Genomic DNA, 23,635 nt, shown 5'->3' on the forward strand with positions numbered 1-23,635 from the left:
CTGCAGGAGGCTTGCCCGGAGAGGAGGCTATCCTGGTTGGAATATATTCAATTGACCACATTCCTAAAAAAAAACTTCCCGGGGAATGCTCTATTATCCAAACCTACACACTTTGAGACCCTAATCTCATTAAATGCCGCCCCGAAACATGCCATTGCATTGATATACAACCTCTTGTGTACAGCCTAATATAAAGGTACCCCAACGTATTTGGAGGCATGGCAAAGAGAGCTCCAGATCACGCTGTCGGAACAGGACCATCTCAAAATCTTTACACTCTCTCATAAAATGTCCATTTCTTGTAGTGCTCAGGAGAAAAATTTTACAATTCTTACACGCTGGTATAGATGCCCTGACGTACTGCATAAGATCTTCCCCACAGTACCAGATACCTGCTGGAGATGCGGAGTCGAAATTGGTACTATGAAACACATATGGTGGGATTGCTCCTTGGTAAGGACATTCTGGGATTCAATTTTTGAAGTATACTTTCAGATGTCGGGTATTCGGGTAGCCCCTACACCTCAAATAGCTTTGTTGTCCCTACTTCCTGGGTCTCTCTCTGTGACCAAAAGAGGTATCCTGCGCTTCTTTCTTATCGCTGTTCGTATGATTATCCCAAGACATTGGAGAACAACTACAACCCCCTCTGTGAGGGAATTTTTGGAGGAGATGAATAGACTGGAACGTATGGAGTCCCTGATGGCAGACGATAGTGACAAATGGGATAAACATGCTGGCACCTGGTCTTCCTGGTTCCTCTTCTGAGATACTCCGGGCTATACGTCTTGGCTCAGATAGGGGGCTTTACATGGGTCCTTCCTCCTGCAGGTTCCTCTAGCGGATATTTGCAACATACAAGGGGATGCGTATATCTGTGCGGCGGAGCTCTCTGGACACCCGATCCACCCCTATCTATCCCTGTCTTTCCCCCCCCCTCCTCTCATACCCTCTTCTCTTTCTTGTATCTATCTTTTTCTTCTTTCCTATCTCTTACTGACCTTCACTCAATCTTTATAGTTAATATAGTTATCCATAATATTGTTATAAAATGCCATACCATAATAAGGTTTAACCTAAGTTGATATGTTTTATCTGCTTTGTTTTCTTATTTGACTATTCTTATCCTTGTGAAAATATTCTTATAGTACAGTATTATCTGACTGATCCAAATGTTTGGATTAATTTCAACTTCTGTACTACTACATCATATATGTGTTATAAGCAGTACTCTGTTCATTTTACCTTTAAACTCAATAAAATTATTTACTGAAAAAAAAAAGTGCAACTCATCCTGCAAAAAACAAGCCCTTATATGGCAAGATTGAGAGAAAAATTAAAAAGTTATGGGTCTTGAAAGAAGCGGAGGAAAAAACAAAAGTGAAAAATTGCCGGGGGGGGGGGGGGAAGAGGTTAAAGGGAATCTGCCACAGGGTTTTTGCTATATAAACTGAGGACAGCATGCTGCGGGGGTTTTATCTAGCTTTGGGGTTATGAAAAAAATATCTGAGATTACATTTATGTGTTTTCTGATGTATTTTTGATTGATATGTACCCTTTTGAATTGAAAAAGCTTTTGATGTGGACCTTCTCATATATACTAATAGGAATCTTTTTTCAATGTATTATTTCCTCTACCCATATGAATTACCCATTTTGGGGTGTTAAATGTCTCTTTATTATCTTTGGCATCTGTTGATATTTCATACATATGAATTTTTGTCACATTTCTTAAATGCCTCTAATTTATCATTTTGATTCTACCATTTATAATGTCCTCCATATTCTATCACCCCCTTCCATTGGTGTGCGCGTGCACCTCTCACTGCTTATTTCCCTGCTCCTTCGGTGGCGTCTCTATGGCCTGCGTTGTGTACACAGCACGCCATGGTAACACATGGCCTGCTCTGAGCATGCGCGGGTCCTGACGCCGCTATTGCTAGGTTGGGACGCGCGGCGTGAGTGCGCATGCGCTGTTGTCATCCAATGGAACTGGAGCTTAAACGGTCATGTGACCGCGAGAGGGAGAAAAAAAGGTTCTGGCAGATCAGTACAGTACTTCCCCATGATTAAGCAATAGCAAAACGGTCGTTGGGGGGTTTCTCTGGAAGGCTTTTGTGATGCTGCACAAGTCACTTTAGATAAGTATGTATTGATTTACTTATATATTTGGCCACCTTTCTCTTTTTTGGAATCTCTGCACCATTCGGTTTAACTCATTGCTCGGTATAGCTTTTTGGCACCCGGGAGCAGGATTCCTCTGGCAGCCAGCATATATATACCTGTTTTACTTGCTTCTTGTCACGCTGTACTCTAAGATGTACAATAGCAGTACAGCGCAGTAATGTGGGACTGAGAGGATTCCTGAAACTATCTGAGAAGGTAGTTAGCTGGTAAACCACTAGGGGGCGTAAAAGTGGAGGAAACGTATGAGCAGGGAATTCCCTAGCAGAGGTAATACTAGTCAAGCCCACCAGATGGCAGTAGAATCGTCAGAAAGCCGTGTCACAACATGAGGTCTTGTAAATACACAAGGGCAAAGTCTAAACGTAGTCAGAGGGAAGCAAATAGTCAGTAGCCGGGAAATCAGAGCCTAGAAGCGAGGGGGAGTGGGAAGACAAGACAGAATAAAGGTAAACAGATAAGGAACGAACAGGGAGACAGCGGGAGAGACACTGATGGAAACAGACAACAGAGGAGGTTAACAGGTCAGGTGAACACGGAGGTCAGGAGGGGGCAGGGCAGACAACAGGTCACTCAAGAGCAGAACACAGCAGAGCCAGAAGTATCACTGGCGAAGTCCAAGAGAAATTTTGTATCACACAGGTAGAAGAAAAGACCGGGTTTATGCCGCGCTGAAAACCACTGATGCGTGTAAATTAAAAGATTTCCTTTTTATTGGATAGTTCCTACGCGTTTCAGAGACATCCGTCTCCTTCCTCAGGAAAAGAAATCATATTACAGCAAGGCCGCTTGGACCTATATATAAGGAGCAAACAGCCATGTATGCATTAAGGACTGCCTGTATGACTCAGAGCTGATGACTCAGAGCCACATGGTAAAAAAAAAAAAAAAAAAAGGGGGAGATGGAACGATCGTGAATAACAGAAAAAAGTGTCTGATAGAGCATGATCCCAAGAAACATGGATAATTCCAACAAAGGGAGTACTGAAGAAATAAAAAATAAATGAATGAATTTTAGAGATTTAGAGTGAAAAATCAAAACTCTAAATCTCTGTATCCCCATGTAGAGTAGAGGACTAAACACTAATAAATTCACCTATACTTCATAGGTTCGCACACCATCTTGAACACATCCCTCACATTTCTTCCCCCCATGACTTTATTAAATAACACGAGGAACAAGTGTTTTCATGTCTTTATTCATTCATTTATTTATTTATTTTTTATTTCTTCAGTACTCCCTTTGTTGGAATTATCCATGTTTCTTGGGATCATGCTCTATCAGACACTTTTTTCTGTTATTCACGATCGTTCCATCTCCCCCTTTTTTTTTTTTTTTTTTTTTTTTTTTTTTTTACCATGTGGCTCTGAGTCATCAGCTCTGAGTCATACAGGCAGTCCTTAATGCATACATGGCTGTTTGCTCCTTATATATAGGTCCAAGCGGCCTTGCTGTAATATGATTTCTTTTCCTGAGGAAGGAGACGGATGTCTCTGAAACGCGTAGGAACTATCCAATAAAAAGGAAATCTTTTAATTTACACGCATCAGTGGTTTTCAGCGCGGCATAAACCCGGTCTTTTCTTCTACCTGTGTGATACAAAATTCCTCTCCCGGGGCTGCAGCTAAACCACCAGGCACTCACAGGCTATCATAAGGGGTTGTGACTGGCACAACCTCACCAGGTGAGTGCTTCTTTGTCTTGTTTGTCCACCCTCATACCGGGTAAGACCCTATTGCGCTTTTTTCCCCTTTACAGTTTTACAAGAAGTCCAAGAGAAACAGTGCCCTAATAAAGCAGCCTGACCTCCAGAACGAGGCAGAAAGGATTAACCCCTAACGTGACCTGCATCAGAAGTGAAACTAAAAAAAAGGCTCAGCTCCAGCTGAGCCAAGAGTCAATCATGACACTTCTCTAATGGACTAGTATTTGATGCTTTTTCATTAATTTCTGTGCGGTTCCACATTTCATCCCACCACATCCCTGATTTTCTTGTGTAATTTTATGATGTACATATACTTGTGATTTGCACTTTTGCAATTGAGTTTTCTACATATTTAATAAAAATTCATTTTTATACATAAAAAAAAAAATGTGAAAGTTCTTTTACTGTTTCACTGACAATACACACAATGATACAGTCATAACCCAGACACATGATCCCTTGTGTTACCATATATTGTCCCAGTATTCCCAGCAGCGCTCACCTCTCCAGTCAGCAGCTCAATCATCTTGTTGGTGAGGTCCAGGATCTTCTGCTTATTGCTTTTCTCATGTCTTAGTGAGTGAGGTGGAGGATCTGTAATGCGGTTTTTGGTCCTGCTCCCTCCTCTTGGCATACAGGGATAGTTGCTGGGATTTACAGTTTCACCAGAGGTCTTCTTTACTATTTTGCAATCCTGAGTGTAGAGAATTATAATTTAAATACATATTTGCAAACTTCCAAATGTGTCCTTATCATTTTAGATAAATGGTCAGAAAAGGTGTTTTTTGTGCACATTAGGAATATTTCTGGCCATTATGACTTGCACCTTGTATTTTTCACCAGTTTTCCCCATCTGCAACCTTCATTTGTGTCTGAGCTAGTGGGTAGAGCACTACAATATCTCCCATGTATTGTACACAAAGAAGTATTCTTGCTCTCCTGTCTTTATTTACACTCAACATTCAAATTCCTACACCAAGAAGAAAAGTTGTGGAATTATGGAAATCACAGGATGGACAGATACAGTTGAAACCAGAAATTTACATACACTATCTAAAAAGACACATCTGCATGTTTTCCTCACTATTGGACATGAAATCAGAATAAAGCTTTCCCGATTTAGGTGAATTAGGAACCAAAATTATTTATATTTGCCAAATGCCAGAATAATGAGAGAGAGAATGTTTTAAGGCATTTTTATTACTTTCTGCAAAGTCAAAAGTTCACATACACTAAGAATACTATGCATTTAGACTATATGGGACAGCCCATATGATGATGCCATGTCTTTAGAAGCTTCTGATAGGTTTATTGGCAACTTATAAGTTAATTAGAGACACACCTGTGGATGTATTTTAATTCACACCTGAAACGCACTGCTTCTTTGTGTAGCATCATGAGAAAGTCAAAAGAAATCAGCCAAGATCTCAGGAAGAGAATTATCGACTTGCACATCCTTGGGAGCAATTTCCAGATACCTGAAGGTGCCTCGTTCATGTATACAAACAATTATAGGCAAATACAAACAAGATGGGAATGTCCAGAGATGAAAGTGCTTTGGTCAGACATGTGCATATCAACCCAAAAGCAAAAGACCTTGTGAAGATGCTGGCGGAAGCTGGTAAGACTGTCATTATCTACAGTGAAACAAGTACTGTATCAACATGAGCTGAAAGGCCAGTCTGCCAGGAAAAAGCCATTACTCCAAAGGAAAAATAAAAAAGCCAGATTAATGATTGCAAATAAATACAGAAATAAAACCCTTAATTTTTGGAGACATGTCCTGTGGTCTGATGAAACACTAAAATTGAACTGTTTGGCCATAATGAACATCGTTATGTTTAGAGGAAAAAGGGAGAAGTTTTGAAGCCTAAGAATACCATCCCAACTGTTAAACACAGGAGTGGCAGCATCATGCTGTGGGGTTGTTTTCTGCAGGAGGGACTGGTGCACTTCACAAAATATATGACATCATGAGCAAAGATTACGTGGCAATACTGAAGCAACATCTCAAGACATCAGCCAGGAACTTAAAGCTTTGGCGGAAATAGGTCTTCCAAATGGACAATGACCATACTGCCAAACTGGTTACAAAGTGGCTGAAGTATAACAAAGCCAATGTTTTGGAGTGGCCATCACAAAGTCCTGATCTCAATCCTATTGAAAATTTATGGACAAAGCTGAAAAGGACAGTGCGAGCAAGACAATCTACAAACATGGTTCAGTAATGGTATGTGCGCACGCTGCATTTTAGGTTTGACAACAAAACTGCACCCTTTAGCAGATTTTGATAACTGTGAACATTGTGAAGACCAAAAAAAGGCGGTAAAAAAGCATGTATTTAATGTGTTTTTTTATGTTTAATATATCTTTATTATTATTATATTTGAATCAAAACAAGGGTACAAAAAGTATAATTTTCAATCAACAGTTACAATTCTTATTGAGTAGGTTTAGAGTAATGAAACAGTCAAACAATTTTCAACGCTTATGGCGTCCTCTGTATATAAAGAATAAGGTTTCCAGATTCACGTCGGGATCCAGCTGGTGTTATAATGATCACCGAAAACCTATGAAAACATCACTTATTTTCCAAATACCCTCATATGAATTGTCTTTCGTAAATTGCAATTAATGTGTTTTTTTAAAGGAAAAAAAATTTGATAGGATATTTGATAGATAGCTAGAATAGAAAAATAGAAAATTATATAGATAAATAGGAGCATATAGAATAGTTAGAAAGAACAGATAGAATAGATAGAAAGAAATAACAGAAAACCTCGATAGAGGAATAGCTAGCTTGGTCAGCTGTTTTTTTAAAAAAAATCTGGGGGCAAAAAAATGACGTGGGGGCCCCCCTGTTTTTCATATCCAGCACAGGAACAGCAGCAGCTGCAGACTGCAACCCTCAGCTGTCTGCTGTATCTTGGCTGGTTATGAAAAATAATTAATTATTTGATTTATTTGTTATATTTTTTTTTTAATGGACATGGGTTCCCACTCGTTTTTCTAAACCAGCCAAGGTACAGCAGACATCTAGGGGCTGATATTATTAGGGTGGGAAGGGCCATAGTTAATTGGCCCTTTTCAGCTTAACAATAGCAGCCCACAGCTGCCCTAGAAGTGACGCATCCATAAGATGCACCAATTCTGGCGCTGGGCCTGGCTCTACCTGTTGCCCTAGTGCGGTGGCAATCGGGGAAATAAAGAGTTAATAACAGCCCACAGCTGCTACTAAGCCCTAGCTTAGTGATGGCAGGCATCTATCAGACACTCCCCATCACTAATCTGTAAGTGAAAGTAAATAAACACAAATACATAAAAAATCCTTTATTTGAAATAAAAGACAAAAAAGAACCCTCTTTCACCACTTCATTAACCTTGAAAACACCCCTCCAGGTCCAACATAATCCACACAAGGTCCCACGACGCTTCCAGCACGGCTACATCTGACGCTCACAGCGAGCGCCATAGAACAAGACTGCCCGCTGTGAGCTCCACGCAGCAACTGAAGTGAGTCACGCTATCAGCAGTGATGTCACTCAGGTTAGCCACAGCCAAAGCTGGAGTCCCCCACCTGTGACAGCAAATCACCCGAGTGACTGAAGTGAGCCACCACTCAAGTGATTTCCGGTCACAGGTGAGTCCTCCACCTGTGAACGCAAATCAGACTGCGACTGAAGTGAGCCGCAGGTGGAGGACTCACCTGAGTGATGTCACCACTTCAGTTGTGGCCTGAACCTCACAGAGGTAAACCCAAGTTCATTCTGATTACGCCGCTCTGTTTGCACGCACAGCTAGCAGTCATGCTCTATTATGCTCGCTGTGACAGGATAGAGATGTAGCAGAGCTGAATCGCCGTGGGACCTTGTTTGGATTACTTCGGACCTGGAGGGGTGTTTGAGGGTTAATAAAGAGGTGAGGGTGGCTTTTTATTTTATTTCAAATAAAGGATTTTTGGGCTGTTTGTGGTTATTTACTTTCACTTACAGATTAGTAATGTGGGTGTCTCAGACACCTGACATCACTAACCTAGGGCTTAGTGGCAGCTATGGGCTGCTAATAACCCCTTATTACCCAGACTGCCACTGCACCAGGTTAATCGGCAAGAGTCGGGTAAAGTCCTGGGACTGTCGCATCTAATGGATGCGACAATTCAGGGTGGCTGCTGGCTGATATTTTTAGGCTGGGTGGCTCCCAATAACGTGGGTCTTCCCAGCCTGAAAATACCAGGCCTCAGCTGTGAGACTTTATCTTGGCTGGGTATTAAAATTGTGGGAGGGCCGCATGTTTTTTTTCAAATTATTTATTTTCCTGAACGATATAGACCTGCCCACCGGCACATGTAATTGGCTGCAGTCAGACAGCTGTGACTTAGTGTGGGGGCGTGTCTGACGGCAACCAATCACAGATGGGGGAAGCAGTGAATATGTATGAGCCTAATCAGTGGGTGCAGTGAATATGTAATGAGGCTAATGAGCGGGTTGGGAAAAAGAATGAGAGGCCGCGGGAGCAGTGACAGCTGCGCCAATGATTGGTGAGTATGAAACAGAGAGAAATTTTTACTCCTGTAATGTTTTTCATCCTGGAACAAAGTGCGTGACCAGCGGTTTTTATTTTTTACAAGAAAGCAGGTACATTGCATACAAAAACGCAATCCATTTGTTACCATGCGTTTTGCCATCCATTTTTCATCCCTCATTGAGTTCTCATGGGTGTCAAAACGTGACAAAAACGCAAAAAGAATTGACAAGCTGCTTTCTTTGTCAAAGATTTTGACAAATATTTTGACAAATTAAACGCTGACAAAAAACTACAGCGTGTGCATGTAGTCTAAAACGGGAAATGTTTATTCCGATTTTATGTCAGATAGTGAGAAAAACATGCAGAAGTGTCTTTTTAGATAGTGTATGTAAACTTCTGGTTTCAACTGTATAATAACCCCTTAAAGACTGTCAATATGCATTAAAAAGGCAGTCATTATTAAAGGGGCCTTATTCCCTACTGCTGTTTTAAAACCGAGGTAAGAAATAAGTGAATAGAGTCTCCCTGAGGGCGAAAATTTCAGTGTATGAAAATTAGTGTATATGACAGCTGACACCTGCGGGCATCAGTCGCATCCAGTTTTGAAACCGATCGGGGCCTATTAACCCCTTAAATACCACAGTCAATAGCGACAGCGGCATCTAAGTGATTGAAAGAGGGTTAAAAGACCCCCTTTGACAGGATCCACTCCGGCGATCGTAATCGCGGGTGCCAATTGTTGCCATGGTATCCTGAGGTCGTCTGATGACCCAAGAGTTCGGTGGCCTGTTAGATTCCGCTATGAGTAAGGTCTAACAGCTCTGTCAGTGAGACACAGACAGGTTTCACTGCGGTATAATAGTACTGCAATGCATGAGATCAGCCATCAAACTAAAAAATATTCATGTCCCACAGTGGGACGAAGTGAATAAGTAAAAAAAAGTTAACATGTAAAAAAGTTTAAAAAAAAAAACACATACAAAAGCACACCAAAAATCATCAAAACCCATCTTGCCACTAAAAAGGCAGGTGTTTTTGTTAAAACAAAAATAATCAAAAAATACCCACATAATTGGCACCGAATTCGGAACGATCTGATCCATAAAACTGTCACATTATTTATTCTGTACGGTGAACTTAAAAAATGTAAAAAAAAAAAACAAGCCAAAAATGTCACTTTCTTCTTCTGACACAAAAAAAGTGAATTATAAGCGATCAAAAAGACAAAAGAAAAAAATGGTATGAATGAAAAAAAAAATACATATTTATTAGTTATTTATTATATACAGCTCTCAGAAAACAGCGGTGCAAAAACATATTGATCATTGTAAAATATAGTTTATAGTGTAAGCAAAGCTTAAGAAAGAAGGGAATTTTGTTTACTTACCGTAAATTCCTTTTCTTCTAGCTCCTATTGGGAGACCCAGACAATTGGGGTGTATAGCTTTTGCCTCCGGAGGCCACACAAAGTATTACACTTTAAAAAGTGTAACCCCTCCCCTCTGCTATACACCCTCCCGTGCATCACGGGCTCATCAGTTTTGGTGCCAAAGCAGGAAGGAGGAAACTTATAAATTGGTCTAAGGTAAATTCAATCCGAAGGATGTTCGGAGAACTGAAACCATGAACCAAAAGAACAATTCAACATGAACAACATGTGTACACAAAAGAACAACAGCCCGAAGGGAATAGGGGCGGGTGCTGGGTCTCTCAATAGGAGCTAGAAGAAAAGGAATTTACGGTAAGTAAACAAAATTCCCTTCTTCTTTGTCGCTCCATTGGGAGACCCAGACAATTGGGATGTCCAAAAGCAATCCCTGGGTGGGTAAAAGAATACCTCGATAAAAAGAGCCGAAAAACGGCCCCCTCTTACAGGTGGGCAACTGCCGCCTGAAGGGGTCGCCTACCTAGGCTGGCGTCTGCCGAATCATCGGCATGCACCCGATAGTGTTTCGTGAAAGTGTGCAGACTAGACCACGTAGCTGCCTGACACACCTGCTGAGCCGTAGCCTGGTGCCGCAATGCCCAGGATGCACCTACGGCTCTGGTAGAATGGGCTTTCAGCCCTGAAGGAATCGGAAGCCCAGAAGAACGGTAGGCTTCAAGAATCGGTTCCTTGATCCACCGAGCCAAGGTTGACTTGAAAACCTGAATCCCTTACTCTGGCCCGCGATAAGGACAAGAGTGCATCAGACCGGCGCAGGGGCGCCGTGCGAGAAATGTAGAGCCGGAGTGCTCTCACCAGATCTAATAAATGCAAATCCTTTTCACATTGGTGAACTGGATGCGGACCCAAAGAGGGGGAGACGATATCCTGATTGAGATGAAACGGGGATACCTTAGGGAGAAAGTCCGGACCGGACGTAGAACCACCCTATCCTGGTGAAACACCAGGAAGGGGGCTTTGCATGACAGCGCTGCTAGCTGAGACACTCTTCTGAGTGATGTGACTGCCACTAGGAAGGCCACCCTTTGCGAAAGGCGAGATAGAGAGATCCCGCATCGGCTCGAAAAATGGCTTCTGAAGAGTCGTCAGCACCCTGTTAAGATCCGAGGGTGTTAACGGACGCTTGTAAGGTGGGACCGGAAAGCGCCGATACTTGTCCCTTGAGAGAGCCGAGAGACAAGCCCTTGTCCATTCCGGATTGAAGGAAAGAAAGAAAAGTGGGCCAGGCAAACGGCCAGGAGTAAAACCCTGATCAGAGCACCAGGATAAGAAGATCCTCCAAGTCCTGTGATAGATCTTGGCGGACGTTGGTTTCCTGGCCTGTCTCATGGTGGCAATGACATCTGGAGATATCCCTGATGACGCTAGGAGCCAGGACTCAATGGCCACACAGTCAGGTTTAGAGCCGCAGAATTCAGAAGGAAATATGGCCCTTGAGGCAGCAAGTCTGGTCGGTCTGGGAGTGTCCACGGTTGACCCACCGTGAGGTGCCACAGATCCGGGTACCACGATCACCTCGGCCAGTCTGGAGCGACGAGGATGGCGCGGCGACAGTCTGACCTGATCTTGCGTAACACTCTGGGCAGTAGTGCCAGAGGAGGAAAAACATAAGGCAGTCGAAACTGCGACCAGTCGTGCACTAGCGCGTCTGCCGCCAGAGCTCTGTGATCCTTGGACCAAGCCATGAATGCCGGGACTTTGTTGATGTGCCGAGACGCCATTAGATCGACGTCCGGCGTTCCCCGGCGGCAACAGATCTCTAGAAACACGTCCGGGTGAAGAGACCATTCCCCTGCGTCCATGCCCTGGCGACTGAGAAAATCTGCTTCCCAGTTTTCTACGCCCGGGATGTGAACTGCGGAGATGGTGGAGGCTGTGGCTTCCGTCCACAGCCGAATCCGCCGAACTGCTCGGAAGGCTTGACGACTGCGCGTGTGCCGCCCTGGTGGTTGATGTACGCAACCGTCGTGGCGTTGTCCGACTGAATTCGGATCTGCCTGCCCTCCAGCCACCGCTGGAACACCTTTAGGGCTAGATCCACTGCCCTTATTTCCAGAACATTGATCTGAAGGGAGGACTCTGTCGGAGTCCAGGTTCCCTGAGCCGAGTGGTGGAGGAAGACCGCTCCCCACCCTGACAGACTCGCGTCCGTCGTGACCACAGCCTCAGCTGGGGGCCGGAAGGATTTTTCCTCCGCCCAGGAAGTGGAAAGAAGACACCACTGAAGAGAGGTTTTGCTGCAAGGGAAGAGAGACGTTCTTGTCTAGGGACGTCGACCTCCTGTCCCATCTGCGGTGTCCGATAGAATCGGACGCAGACGAAACTGCGCAAGGGAACTGCCTCCCTTGCCGCCACCATCTTCCTTAGAAAGTGCATGAGGCGCCTCAAGGGGTGACTGGGCCCGAAGGAGAGATTGCACCCCTGTCTGTAGTGAACGCTGACTATGCAGCGGAAGCTTCACTATCGCTGAGAGAGTATGAAACTCCATCCCGAGGCAAGTCATTGATTGGGTCGGTGTCAGTTTTGACCTTGGAAATTTGATGATCCACCCGAACCCCTGGATGGTCTCCAGAGCAATGGTCAGGTTGAGTTGACATGCCACCCTGTCTTGACTAGAAGATCGTCTAGGTAAGTGATCACCGAGTGGCCCTGTAGGACCGCCACCACTGCTGCCATGACCTTGGTGAAGATCCGTGGGGCTGTCGCCAGGCCGAATGGCAGTGCCACGAACTGAAGTGTTCGTCCCTGATGGCGAAACGCAGAAAGCGTTGAAGCTCGTGTGCGATCGGCACATGGAGATAAGCATCCTTGATGTCAATTGATGCTAGAAAGTCTCCTTGTGACATCGAGGCTTCAGAGTGTTCACCGCCTGAAAAGGTGCATCGGCTCGCTCGGGGGGCGGAGATGTTTTGAAGTAACTAGTCGGAGGACGAGAGCAGAGCTCTATCCTGTAACCTTGAGACAGAATGTCTCTCACTCATCGGTCTTGGACCTGTGGCCACCAGGCGTCGCAAAAGCGGGAGAGCCTGCCACCGACCAAGGACGCGGTCTTGGTGAGGCCGAAGTCATGAGGAAGCCGCCTTGTGACTTAGACCGCCATGCAGAAGAGTTCCTCTAGCCCTCCTCTGACGTGTTGGACGTGGAGGAACGGAACTTTGCTGAGGACCGAAATGACCGAAACCTTTGGACTGGGGCAAGGACGATACCTTTCCCTTGTAACTTCATCCAATTGCTCGCCAAACAAACGGTCGCCAGAAAATGGCAAACCGGTTAAGAACTTCTTGGAAGCAGAGCCTGCCTTCCATTCACGTAGCCACATGGCCCTGCAGACTGCCACCGATTTGGTGGATGCTACCGCTGTACGGCTCGCAGAGTCCAGGAACGGCGTTCATGGCGTAGAACGAAAAAACCTACGCCTGAGAAGTGAAGGACACAACCTGCGGGGCAGAGGTATGTGCAACCGCAATAATCTCAGCCAGAGAAGTTGAGATAGCTTGGAGTGCCCTCACGGCTGCGAAGGCTGGAGCAAAAGATGCGACTATGGCTTCATAGATGGATTTCATCATAAGCTTTATTTGCCTGTCAGTGTCATTCGTGAGAGATGGCATCTGCCACTAATATTACGGATCTAGCCGCCAGCCTAGAGACTGGAGAATCCACCCTGTGACACTGAGCCCAACCCTTAACAACGTCAGGGGGGAAGGGCAACGCGTGTCAATAAGGCGCTTAGTAAGCGCTTGTCCGTAAAGTTCTGTGCTTCTGGACGGCCCCTCTGGAGTTAGAGTGATCGAAACCCGCACTCCTGATGAAGTCGGGGAAGGTTCCCAGCGGGCCCGCTTAGCCTATCAGCGGCCGCGGTCCGTGACGGAGTTCTCACCGTGGGATCTGGGTGTTACCCCAGGGCCCCTTGTTGTACCGACCCAGAGGGACCCGGGAGCGATGAACCCACAGCTCCCTGGCCCTGTGTTATCGGTCTGGACTGCAAGGCTTCCAGTATCTTAGCAGACCCTCTGTCCATAGACTGAGTCCTGGAATGTGAAAGCTACTCAGAGATTTGCTGATTCCAACATGCAAACTCTGTCCCTGTCATCTGTGCAGTGGAAACCGGCGGTACCACCTGGCCGAGGGTCCCACCAGTGCCGGAGGCTCCGGCTGAGTGAGTGCCCTCGGGGCCAAGCATTGTACACAATGTGGAACCTGCCTGTAATATAGCCGCACAAGAGGTACAGGTTGTAAAATAAGCCAGTGCCTTGGCACCCTTACTCTTTAAGAGCAGACAACAGCATGTCGTCCGCAGAGTATTCAGTGAGGGTATACAGCCAAAAGCAAATAATGCTGCCGAACAGTGAGATCATATACCATATAAATAAACATATATATATATATATATATACACTGCGGCACCAAGGGGGGTCAGCACCTGAAAACTGGTGCCCCACAGTGCTCAGTGAGGGGGAAGAAGGATACCAACGTATGCTCCAGCCCTCCCTGCCGACGTCCAGTCGGCCGTCCCGTCGTTACCCCTGACTGGCAGGCCTGCGAACGGGAGTATATGGTACTAGGCCGCAAGAGCCGGGGACTAAATTTAAAAACGCGGCCGGCAAACATGGCGCGGTCGGCGCGGTAGTCCCAGTCTCACAAACCACTCAGCAACCGCTGCGGCATTTGTAACACAGATGCTGCATGCACCGTCCCTCAGGGGACACAGAGTACCTTATGATGCAGGGCTCTATCCCTGATGATGTCCAGTCTCCTGTCCGTCAGAATCCCCCAGGGGCTGCGGATGTAGCCCGGTCCCAGTGCATGGCGACCGGTTAGGATCCCCCTCTCCCAGAGCAGTGGGAAACCTTTGCAGATTCTGAGATCCTCCACCGGCAGAAATATAACAATGGCTGCCGGCGTTCCGAGGGGAGGAGAGAGCCGTGGGCGGAACCGCAAAAGTGCGGGAACCTGGTGGCCCATAGAGATCAGTGAGGGGGGCGGAGGACAGCGAAGTGTGCTCCAGCCCTCACTGTCGGCATCATACCGACCGTCCCGCCTTTCTCCCTGACTGGCAGGCTCAGGGGCGGGAGTTTAACACGCTAGGCCGCAAAAGCCGGGGACTAAAGTATAAACTGCGGCCGACAAACAGGCACGGTCGGCGCGGTAGTCCCAGACAAAAAATCCACACCGCAGTCGCAGCTGCGTCTGAGGCCAAGGTGCTTCATGCGCCGTCCCAACGGGGACACAGAGTACCTGTAGATGCAGGGCCATGTCCCTGACGATACTCCGTCTCCTGTCCAGCAGATTCCCCCAGGGGCTGCGGAGGGAGCCCGGTCCCAGTGGCTGGATGACCGGTTAGGATCCCACTTCCCCAGAGCCCCTAAGGGATGGGGAAGGAAAACGGCATGTGGCTCCTGCCTGTGTACCCGCAATGGGTACCTCAACCTTAACAACACCGCCGACCTGAGTGGGGTGAGAAGGGAGCATGCCGGGGGCCCTGTTAGGGGCCCTCTTTTCTTCCATCCGATATAATCAGCAGCTGCTGCTGACTAAAATGTGGAGCATTGCGTGCATGTGTGCCTCCTTCAACACAAAGCATAAAAACTGATGAGCCCGTGATGCACGGGAGGGTGTATAGCAGAGGGGAGGGGTTACACTTTTTAAAGTGTAATACTTTGTGTGGCCTCCGGAGGCAGAAGCTATACACCCCAATTGTCTGGGTCTCCCAATGGAGCGACAAAGAAAAATTATATAAACTCGTATAATAGTACTGACCAGAAAAAAAATTAGTCTTATCACTTTTATAGCAAACAAAATAAATATAAAAACAATAAGTGAATTGCTGGTTTTTGATCATTTTAATTCTAAAAAATCTGAATAAAAAGTGATCAAACAAAGGTGTATAGCCCAAAATGGTACCAAAAAACTCCAAATCGTCAGGCAAAAAAAAGCCCACATACAGTTCTGTTTGCCAAAAAATAAAAAGTTACAGCTCTTAGTACCTGGTGACAAAAAAAAATTATAAAAAAAATACTTTTACTGTGATATAGTAGCAAAATATATAAATCTGGTATCGCTGTAATAACACCTACCAAAAAAATAATGCCATCTTATCGCTAATACTGCGCAGTGAACCAGACAAAAGTAAAGAAAACTATTCCTTTATTGCTGTCTAGTTGATCAATCTACCTTCCAAAAATCAGAATAAGGTTCGGTTTAGATTTGTCCTGTGGTCTACGCCGAGTGCCGAGTTGGGTTTCCATGTAAATCCCAAAACATGCGAGTCAGACAATGCCTCAATGCCAAACGGAATCCAAAGTGTCTCGATCCACCTCTATAGGGTGAGTGGGTCAGTCTAGGGATTCGTCAGAATTGCATTTTTGTGGGATTTACGTGGACGCCCCGGGATATGTGCTCAGCACAGAACACAAGAATGTGATCCCAGCCTTATACTGAAAGGGATCAAAAAATGTTATGTACCCCAAAATGTTAACAAAACCCCCTAACATATTGCACAAACCAGCCCCCCCCCTCAGGTCTGTCATATGGCACTGGAAGTATGGGTGGGGGTCCCACGTTACTGGTAGAAGAACAATGACTCTGGAAAAGCGACAGCTCCAACCCCACTAATAAAATCCAGTGAAGTCTGCACTCCCAAATCCAAAAATTGCTATAAAATAACAGTTCCCTTGTACTAATGATTTATGTAACATTGGTTAAATGTACTATATAACATTGTCCTCTAATAAGGTATAAAACCTGGATGATAACGGAAGAAGGCAGGCGAAGAATCAACACCTTCCAAATGTGGTGCTGGAAAAGGATGTTATCCGTACCATGGATGGTAAGAAGAACAGACAAATCAATTGTGGAACAAATCAAGCCAGACGTGTCACTCGAAGCAAGGACCACCAAGCTATGGCTTGCCAACTTTGGACACATCATATGAAGACAGCAATCACTAGAGAAGGACATCATGGTCAGATGGTCAGAAGAATAAAACGAACAAGGCGAAGAGGAAGACCAGCAACACGATGGCTTGATACAATCAAAAAACTGGAGAAGAAGACCCTGGTGGACCTATCTAGGCTTGTACAAGATTGATATGTAGCGTTCATCCATGTTACCATGGTTCGAGATCGAGCTGAAGGCCGTTAAATAATAGAAAAAACAGTAATGCTGACAAAACTCCCAGGATCCCTCATCTCTCCAAGGTCAAGGCCCTGCTTTCCAATTCCCAGAGTTCCTCACCTCACCAACCAGAAGGTAGATGATCTCCAGTGTGAAGCTTAATATACTCCGAGTCACTTCATTTCTGCTGTTTTCCATCCTCGGTATTGTTGAGTGGAGGAGAGAGAAACGGTTCTGTAGATAAGAGTATAGGGGATATGGTGAGTTTACTGTATATTTAAGATATTTTTGCACACACGCTCATCCACACAATCCAAAAATGACATAGCAGGGAATATCAGCAACACACTACTAACCTATTAAAGTAAGAAAATTATATACATTGCAATAAATAAAAGAGAACAGTAGGTTATTTTCAAAGAAACTTTACAAATCTCTAAATTCCACATCTAGAAAGAGTCCAGCAGTGCAGAGGCGATCACATAAGCCCCGATTCATCAAGACTCGTGGTTTTCATGCTGGTCCTAATGCTGGAGTCATGCGCCCCTCTTAATGAATCAGCAGTCTCTGAAAAGTGGTGTGCATCTCTGTGTAAAACTCCCCATAAATATTACTCTTGTCTCCTCTAAGGAGACTAGTAAATACAGAAAAAAATAAAATAAAATGTTTTTAAAAATATATTTTGTTTTAATTAATTGATACATATTTGGTATCATTGAGTTCAGAAATGTCTTAAGTCTGAAAACATAAAATTAACCCGATCAGCAAACAGTGTAATGGGAAAAAAAAATCAAAACATCGCATCTACCCAAAAGTTGTATCAGTAAAAAAGAGAATTTTGTTACTTACCGTAAATTCTTTTTCTTATAGTTCCGTATTGGGAGACCCAGACCATGGGTGTTTAGCTTCTGCCTCCGGAGGACACACAAAGTACTACACTTAAAAGTGTAGCTCCTCCCTCTGAGCTTATACACCCCCTGGTAGCCAGTCCTAGCCAGTTTAGTGAAAAAGCTGAAGGAGAATAGCCACCCACAAGTAGAACCGAGTAAGAACCGGAACAACTGGAGACTCTGTCCACAACAGCCGGTGATAACACACGGAACAAGAAAATTGGCAACAGGCAACAGGGAGGGAGCTGGGTCTCCCAATACGGAACTATAAGAAAAAGAATTTACGGTAAGTAACAAAATTCTCTTTTTCTTTATCGTTCCTTTGGGAGACCCAGACCATGGGACGTTCCAAAGCTGTCCCTGGGTGGGAATAAACAGAAAAAACTAAGAAGTAGGCGGAGCCTAACTTCACAAGTGGGCGACAGCAGCCTGAAGGATGCGTCTGCCCAAGCTCGCATCTGCCAAAGCATGAGCATGCACTTGGTAGTGCTTCGAAAAGGTATGCAGGCTAGTCCAAGTGGCAGCCTGACAGACTTGTTGAGCCGTAGCCTGATGCCTAAAAGCCCAAGAGGCACCGACAGCTCTGGTCGAGTGTGCTTTGATCCCCGGCGGGGGAGGCACCTGAGTACTCTGGTAGGCGTCCGAAATGGTCGATCTAATCCAACGGCTAAGGTCGGCTTAGAAGCAGAGAGACCCTTGCGCCGCCCTGTGGTTAGCACAAAAAGAGAGGTGCACCGCCTAAGCGCAGCGGTGCGAGACACATAGATCCGGAGAGCACGCACCAGATCTAGAGTATGCAGCGCTTTCTCAAAGCGATGAACAGGGGCCGGACAGAAGGAAGGCAAGGAAATATCCTGGTTAAGGTGGAAGGGAGAGACCACCTTAGGAAGAAAGTCCGGGGTCGGACGGAGAACTACCTTGTCTTGGTGAAAAACCAAAAAAGGTGACTCCGAGGAGAGCGCAGCCAAATCAGAGACTCTCCTGAGAGAAGTTATGGCAACTAGAAAGGCCACCTTTTGAGAAAGACGATACAAAGAAACCTCCCTAAGGGGCTCGAAAGGGGGTTTCTGCAATACCGTGAGGACCAAGTTAAGGTCCCAGGGATCCAAGGGCCGCCGATAAGGCGGAATGATGTGAGACGCACCTTGCATGAAGGTGCGGACCTGAGCCAGCCGGGCGAGACGCCGCTAGAACAGCACTGATAGAGCTGAGACTTGTCCCTTGAGAGAGTTGAGGGACAGTCCTAGCTGCAGACCGGACTGTAAAAAAGACAGAAGGGTCGGCAACGAGAATGGCCAAGGAGAATGGCCGGAAGAGCAACACCAGGACAGGAAAATTTTCCAAGTCCTGTGATAGATCTTGACGGAGGAAGACTTACGGGCCCGAGTCATAGTGGAGATGACTTCAGGAGGAATACCAGAAGCCGTCAAAATCCAGGACTCAAGAGCCACGCGGTCAATTTGAGTGCTGCAGAATTCGGGCGGAAAAAACGGACCTTGCGAGAGCATGTCTGGACGGTCCGGAAGATGCCATGGCATCTACACGGACAGTTGGAGCAGGTCCGGATACCAAGCTCGCCTGGGCCAGTCCGGTGCAATGAGGATGACTCGACGGCCCTCCATTCTGATCTTGCGCAGGACTCTGGGCAAGAGAGCTAGAGGAGGAAACACGTAGGACAGACGAAACTGGGACCAGTCTTGAACCAGAGCGTCCGCGGCGAAGGCCTGAGGATCGTGGGAGCGAGCCACGTAAACCGGAACCTTGTTGTTGTGACGGGACGCCATTAGGTCCACGTCCGGAGTGCCCCACTTGCGGCAGATTGACTGAAACACTGCCGGGTGCAGGGACCACTCGCCACCGTCCACGGATTGACGGCTGAGATAATTTGCCTCCCAGTTTTCTACGCCAGGGATGTGGACTGCGGATATGGTGGACTTGGAGTCCTCTGCCCATTGAAGAATGCGTTGGACCTCCAACATTGCCAGGCGGCTGGTGATTGATGTAGGCAACCGCTGTCGCGTTGTCTGACTGGACTCGAATGTGCCTGCCCGCCAACAGGTGGTGAAAGGCTAGAGCTAGAAACACAGCTCTGGTTTCCAGCACATTGATTGAAAGGGCTGACTCGGACGGAGTCCAAGTGCCCTGTGCTCTGTGGTGGAGATGTACCGCTCCCCAGCCGGATAGGCTGGTATCCGTGGTGAGAATCACCCAGGACGGAGTCAGGAAGGAGCGCCCTTGGGACAGGGAGAGGGGTCGAAGCCACCACTGAAGAGAGCTCCTGGTCCGTGGCGACAGAGCCACTAACCTCTGTAAGGAGGAAGGCCGCTTGTCCCAACAGCGGAGAATGTCCAGCTGCAGAGGACGCAGATGGAACTGGGCAAAGGGAGCCGCCTCCATGGAGGCCACCATTTGACCCAGCACCTGCATCAGACGCCTGAGGGTATAACGGCGGGGCCTCAGGAGAGAGCGCACCGCCAACCGGAGTGACAGCTGTTTGTCTAAGGGCAACTTCACAAGTGCCGGCAAAGTCTCGAACTGCATCCCTAGGTACGTGAGACTCTGGGTCGGAGTCAGAGTGGATTTGGGAAGATTGACAATCCACCCGAATTGAGCTAGAGTGGAGAGAGTGAGCGAGACACTCCGCTGACAGTCTGCGCTGGATGTACCCTTGACCAGAAGGTCGTCCAGATAAGGAAGCACTGCTAACCCCTGGAGGTGCAGGACCGCAATCACTGCCGCCATGACCTTGGTGAATACCCGAGAGGCCGTGGCTAACCCGAAGGGGAGAGCCACGAATTGGAAATGATCCTCTCCTATCGCAAAACGTAACCAACGCTGATGTGACACTGCGATTGGCACATGTAGATAGGCATCTCTGATGTCGATGGACGCCAGGAACTCCCCTTGGGTCATAGAGGCAATGACTGATCGCAGAGACTCCATGCGAAAATGCTGCACCCGGACATGCTTGTTGAGAAGCTTGAGATCCAGGATGGGCCGGAAGGTACCGTCCTTTTTTGGAACTAGGAAGAGATTTGAGTAAAAACCTCTGAACCGTTCCTGAGCGGGAACTGGGACAATCACTCCGTTTGCCTGCAAGGACGCCACGGCCTGCGAGAAGGCGGTGGCCTTGGAGCAGGGGGGGTTGAGAGAAAAAAAATCTGTTTGGAGGGCTGGAAGAGAATTCTATCCTGTAGCCGTGAGATATGATGTCTCTCACCCACTGATCGGAGACTTGCTTTAACCAAGCGTCGCCAAAGTGGGAGAGCCTGCCACCGACTAAGGACGTGGCTGGAGCGGGCCGAGAGTCATGAGGAAGCTGCCTTAGTGGCAGAACCTCCTGCGGTCTTCTGCGGACGCGCTTTTGGGCGCCAGTTGGATTTCTGATCCTTGGCTGAGTTAGTGGACGAGGCGGAAGGCTTAGAGGATGACCAGTTGGAGGAACGAAAGGAACGAAACCTCGATTGATTCCTACCCTGGGCGGGTTTCCTGGTCTTGGTTTGTGGCATGGAAGTACTCTTCCCGACAGTAGCTTCTTTAATGATTTCATCCAGCTGTTCACCAAACAGCCGTGAACCAGCAAAAGGGAGGCCAGCAAGAAACTTCTTGGAAGAAGCATCTGCCTTCCACTCTCGAAGCCACAAAATCCTGCGGATAACAAGAGAATTAGCTGAAGCCACCGCAGTGCGGTGAGCAGCCTCTAGCATGGCAGACATGGCATAGGATGAAAAAGCTGAAGCCTGAGCAGTTAAGGTAACCATCTCAGGCATAGATTCCTTGGTGAGGGAATGCATCTCCTCTAGAGAAGCAGAGATGGCTTTGAGAGCCCACACTGCTGCAAAAGTCGGGGAAAACGCGGCCCCCGCAGCTTCATACACAGATTTGGCTAGAAGGTCAATCTGACGGTCAGTGGAATCCTTAAGTGAGGTGCCGTCAGCCACCGACACAACGGTCCGGGCTGAGCCTAGACACCGGAGGGTCTACCTTTGGAGAGTGAGACCATTCCTTGACCACCTCAGGTGGAAATGGAAACCGGTCATCAGAACCACGCTTTGGAAAGCGTTTGTCAGGGCAGGCCCTGGGTTTGGTCACAGCGGTCTGAAAACTGGAGTGGTTAAAGAACACACTCTTCACTCTCTTAGGCGAGGTAAACTGATGTTTTTCTGCCAAAGAGAGTTGCTCCTCTGACACTGGCGGATTGAGATCCAGCACAGAATTAATAGAAGCAATCAAATCACTGAGATCTGAGTCACCCTCAGAGAACTCGATGGGATACATAGCCTCCGAGCCCCCAGTGAGGGCATCCTCCTCATCTTGAGAGTCAGCTCTTGAGACAAAGCCGTGGGATGGGGAGGGGGAGGAAACCCTGCGCCTTCTCTTAGAAGGACGGGGTCTGGGATCAGATGATGAATCCTCCGTGAGCTCCGATGGACGGAGGTCAGAGGATAGGAGTCCTCTGTCAAGAGTATTAGAGGCACCCTGTGAGGGGGGCTGATGCATATTCATCAAAGTCCTGGACAAAAGCCCCATGGACTCAGCAAATGACTGGGATATGGACCTAGAAAAGGACTCTACCCAGGCCGGGGGTTCAATCACAGGTGCAGCAGCAGCCTGAGAGACCACTAGGGGTGAGACTCCAGGCTGTGGCACCGCCAAGTTAGAGCAGACATCACAATGTGGATAGGTGCTCGGCTCAGGCAGCAGGAGCTTACATGCAGTGCATGCAGAATAAAGCTTTGGAGCCTTGCTCCTTGTGTGAGACATGCTGCTGGAGTGGGGGCTTTGCAGAGAATATACAGAGGTCCACAACCGGAGACCGGCTGTGGCTTACCAGACCGCTGAGCGCGGTGTTGTGTGCCCTCCAGATCCCGAAGCCCGGTCCCCCAGTCGCAGCACCTCAGCAGAGATGCAGAATGCATGATGTCCCAGAGCAGTGAACGCTGCCTGAGAAGGGGGCGTTCCTATAAAAGAGCAGGAACTGGAGGGCTATAGAGACCTGCAGGGAAGGAGGGACGCCCCAGCAGTGGGGAGTGTCCCTCCCCTGTGTAGAACGGCTGCCGGGAGGAGCCGAACCTGTCCCTCTGCATGAGTGACATGCGAGGGCAGGAAAATGAAACTAGGCCTCCGGCGAAGCCAGGGCCTAAATTTAAGCGGCGAGGCCGACAAGCAGGCACCATCGGCGCGGTTCTCAGGCAAAAGCTAGAGAACCCGCCGGAAAAGTTAAAACAATCACATACAGCATACTCTCCCCTTACAATAAAGAACCGGGACCCCCAACATAAACGTCTCAGGTACTTAGCTGCTGAGACGCAGGGCCATGTCCCTGGGGATGAGTGCTCCGGTCCAACAGAATCCTCAAGGGGCTGTGGATGGAGACCGGACTCCTGCCAGGCATGGAGACCGTGCTGGCTCCCACTTCAAGCCAGAGCCCAGAAGGGATGGTGAAGGAGCGCGGCATGTAAGGCTTCAGCCTTGTAAATCAACCTTAACAACACCGCCGACACAGTGGGGTGAGAAGGGACATGCCGGGAGTCCAGACATGGATCCGCTTTTCTTCAAACTCTTTCCAAAAGTCAAACAAATCAGATGAGAATGCATGTGTGGATGTATGCCTCCTGACACAAAGCAATAAACTGGCTAGGACTGGCTACCAGGGGGTGTATAAGCTCAGAGGGAGGAGCTACACTTTTAAGTGTAGTACTTTGTGTGTCCTCCGGAGGCAGAAGCTAAACACCCATGGTCTGGGTCTCCCAAAGGAACGATAAAGAAAA

General features: G+C 47.2%; 1 protein-coding gene across 1 annotated transcript in view; it reads right to left on the reverse strand.

Annotated features, from left to right (window-relative positions):
* Window positions 1-23,635, reverse strand: part of LOC142312735 (uncharacterized) — a 98,891-nt gene that overhangs the window by 26,214 nt on the left and 49,042 nt on the right. The window contains exon 11 of the mRNA XM_075351722.1: window positions 4,393-4,584. Within this exon, the coding sequence (XP_075207837.1) occupies window positions 4,393-4,584 (192 nt within the window). The remainder of the gene's footprint in view (window positions 1-4,392; window positions 4,585-23,635) is intronic.

This window comes from Anomaloglossus baeobatrachus, chromosome 5 (genome assembly GCF_048569485.1).
Source record: "Anomaloglossus baeobatrachus isolate aAnoBae1 chromosome 5, aAnoBae1.hap1, whole genome shotgun sequence".
Lineage (NCBI taxonomy): Eukaryota > Metazoa > Chordata > Amphibia > Anura > Aromobatidae > Anomaloglossus > Anomaloglossus baeobatrachus.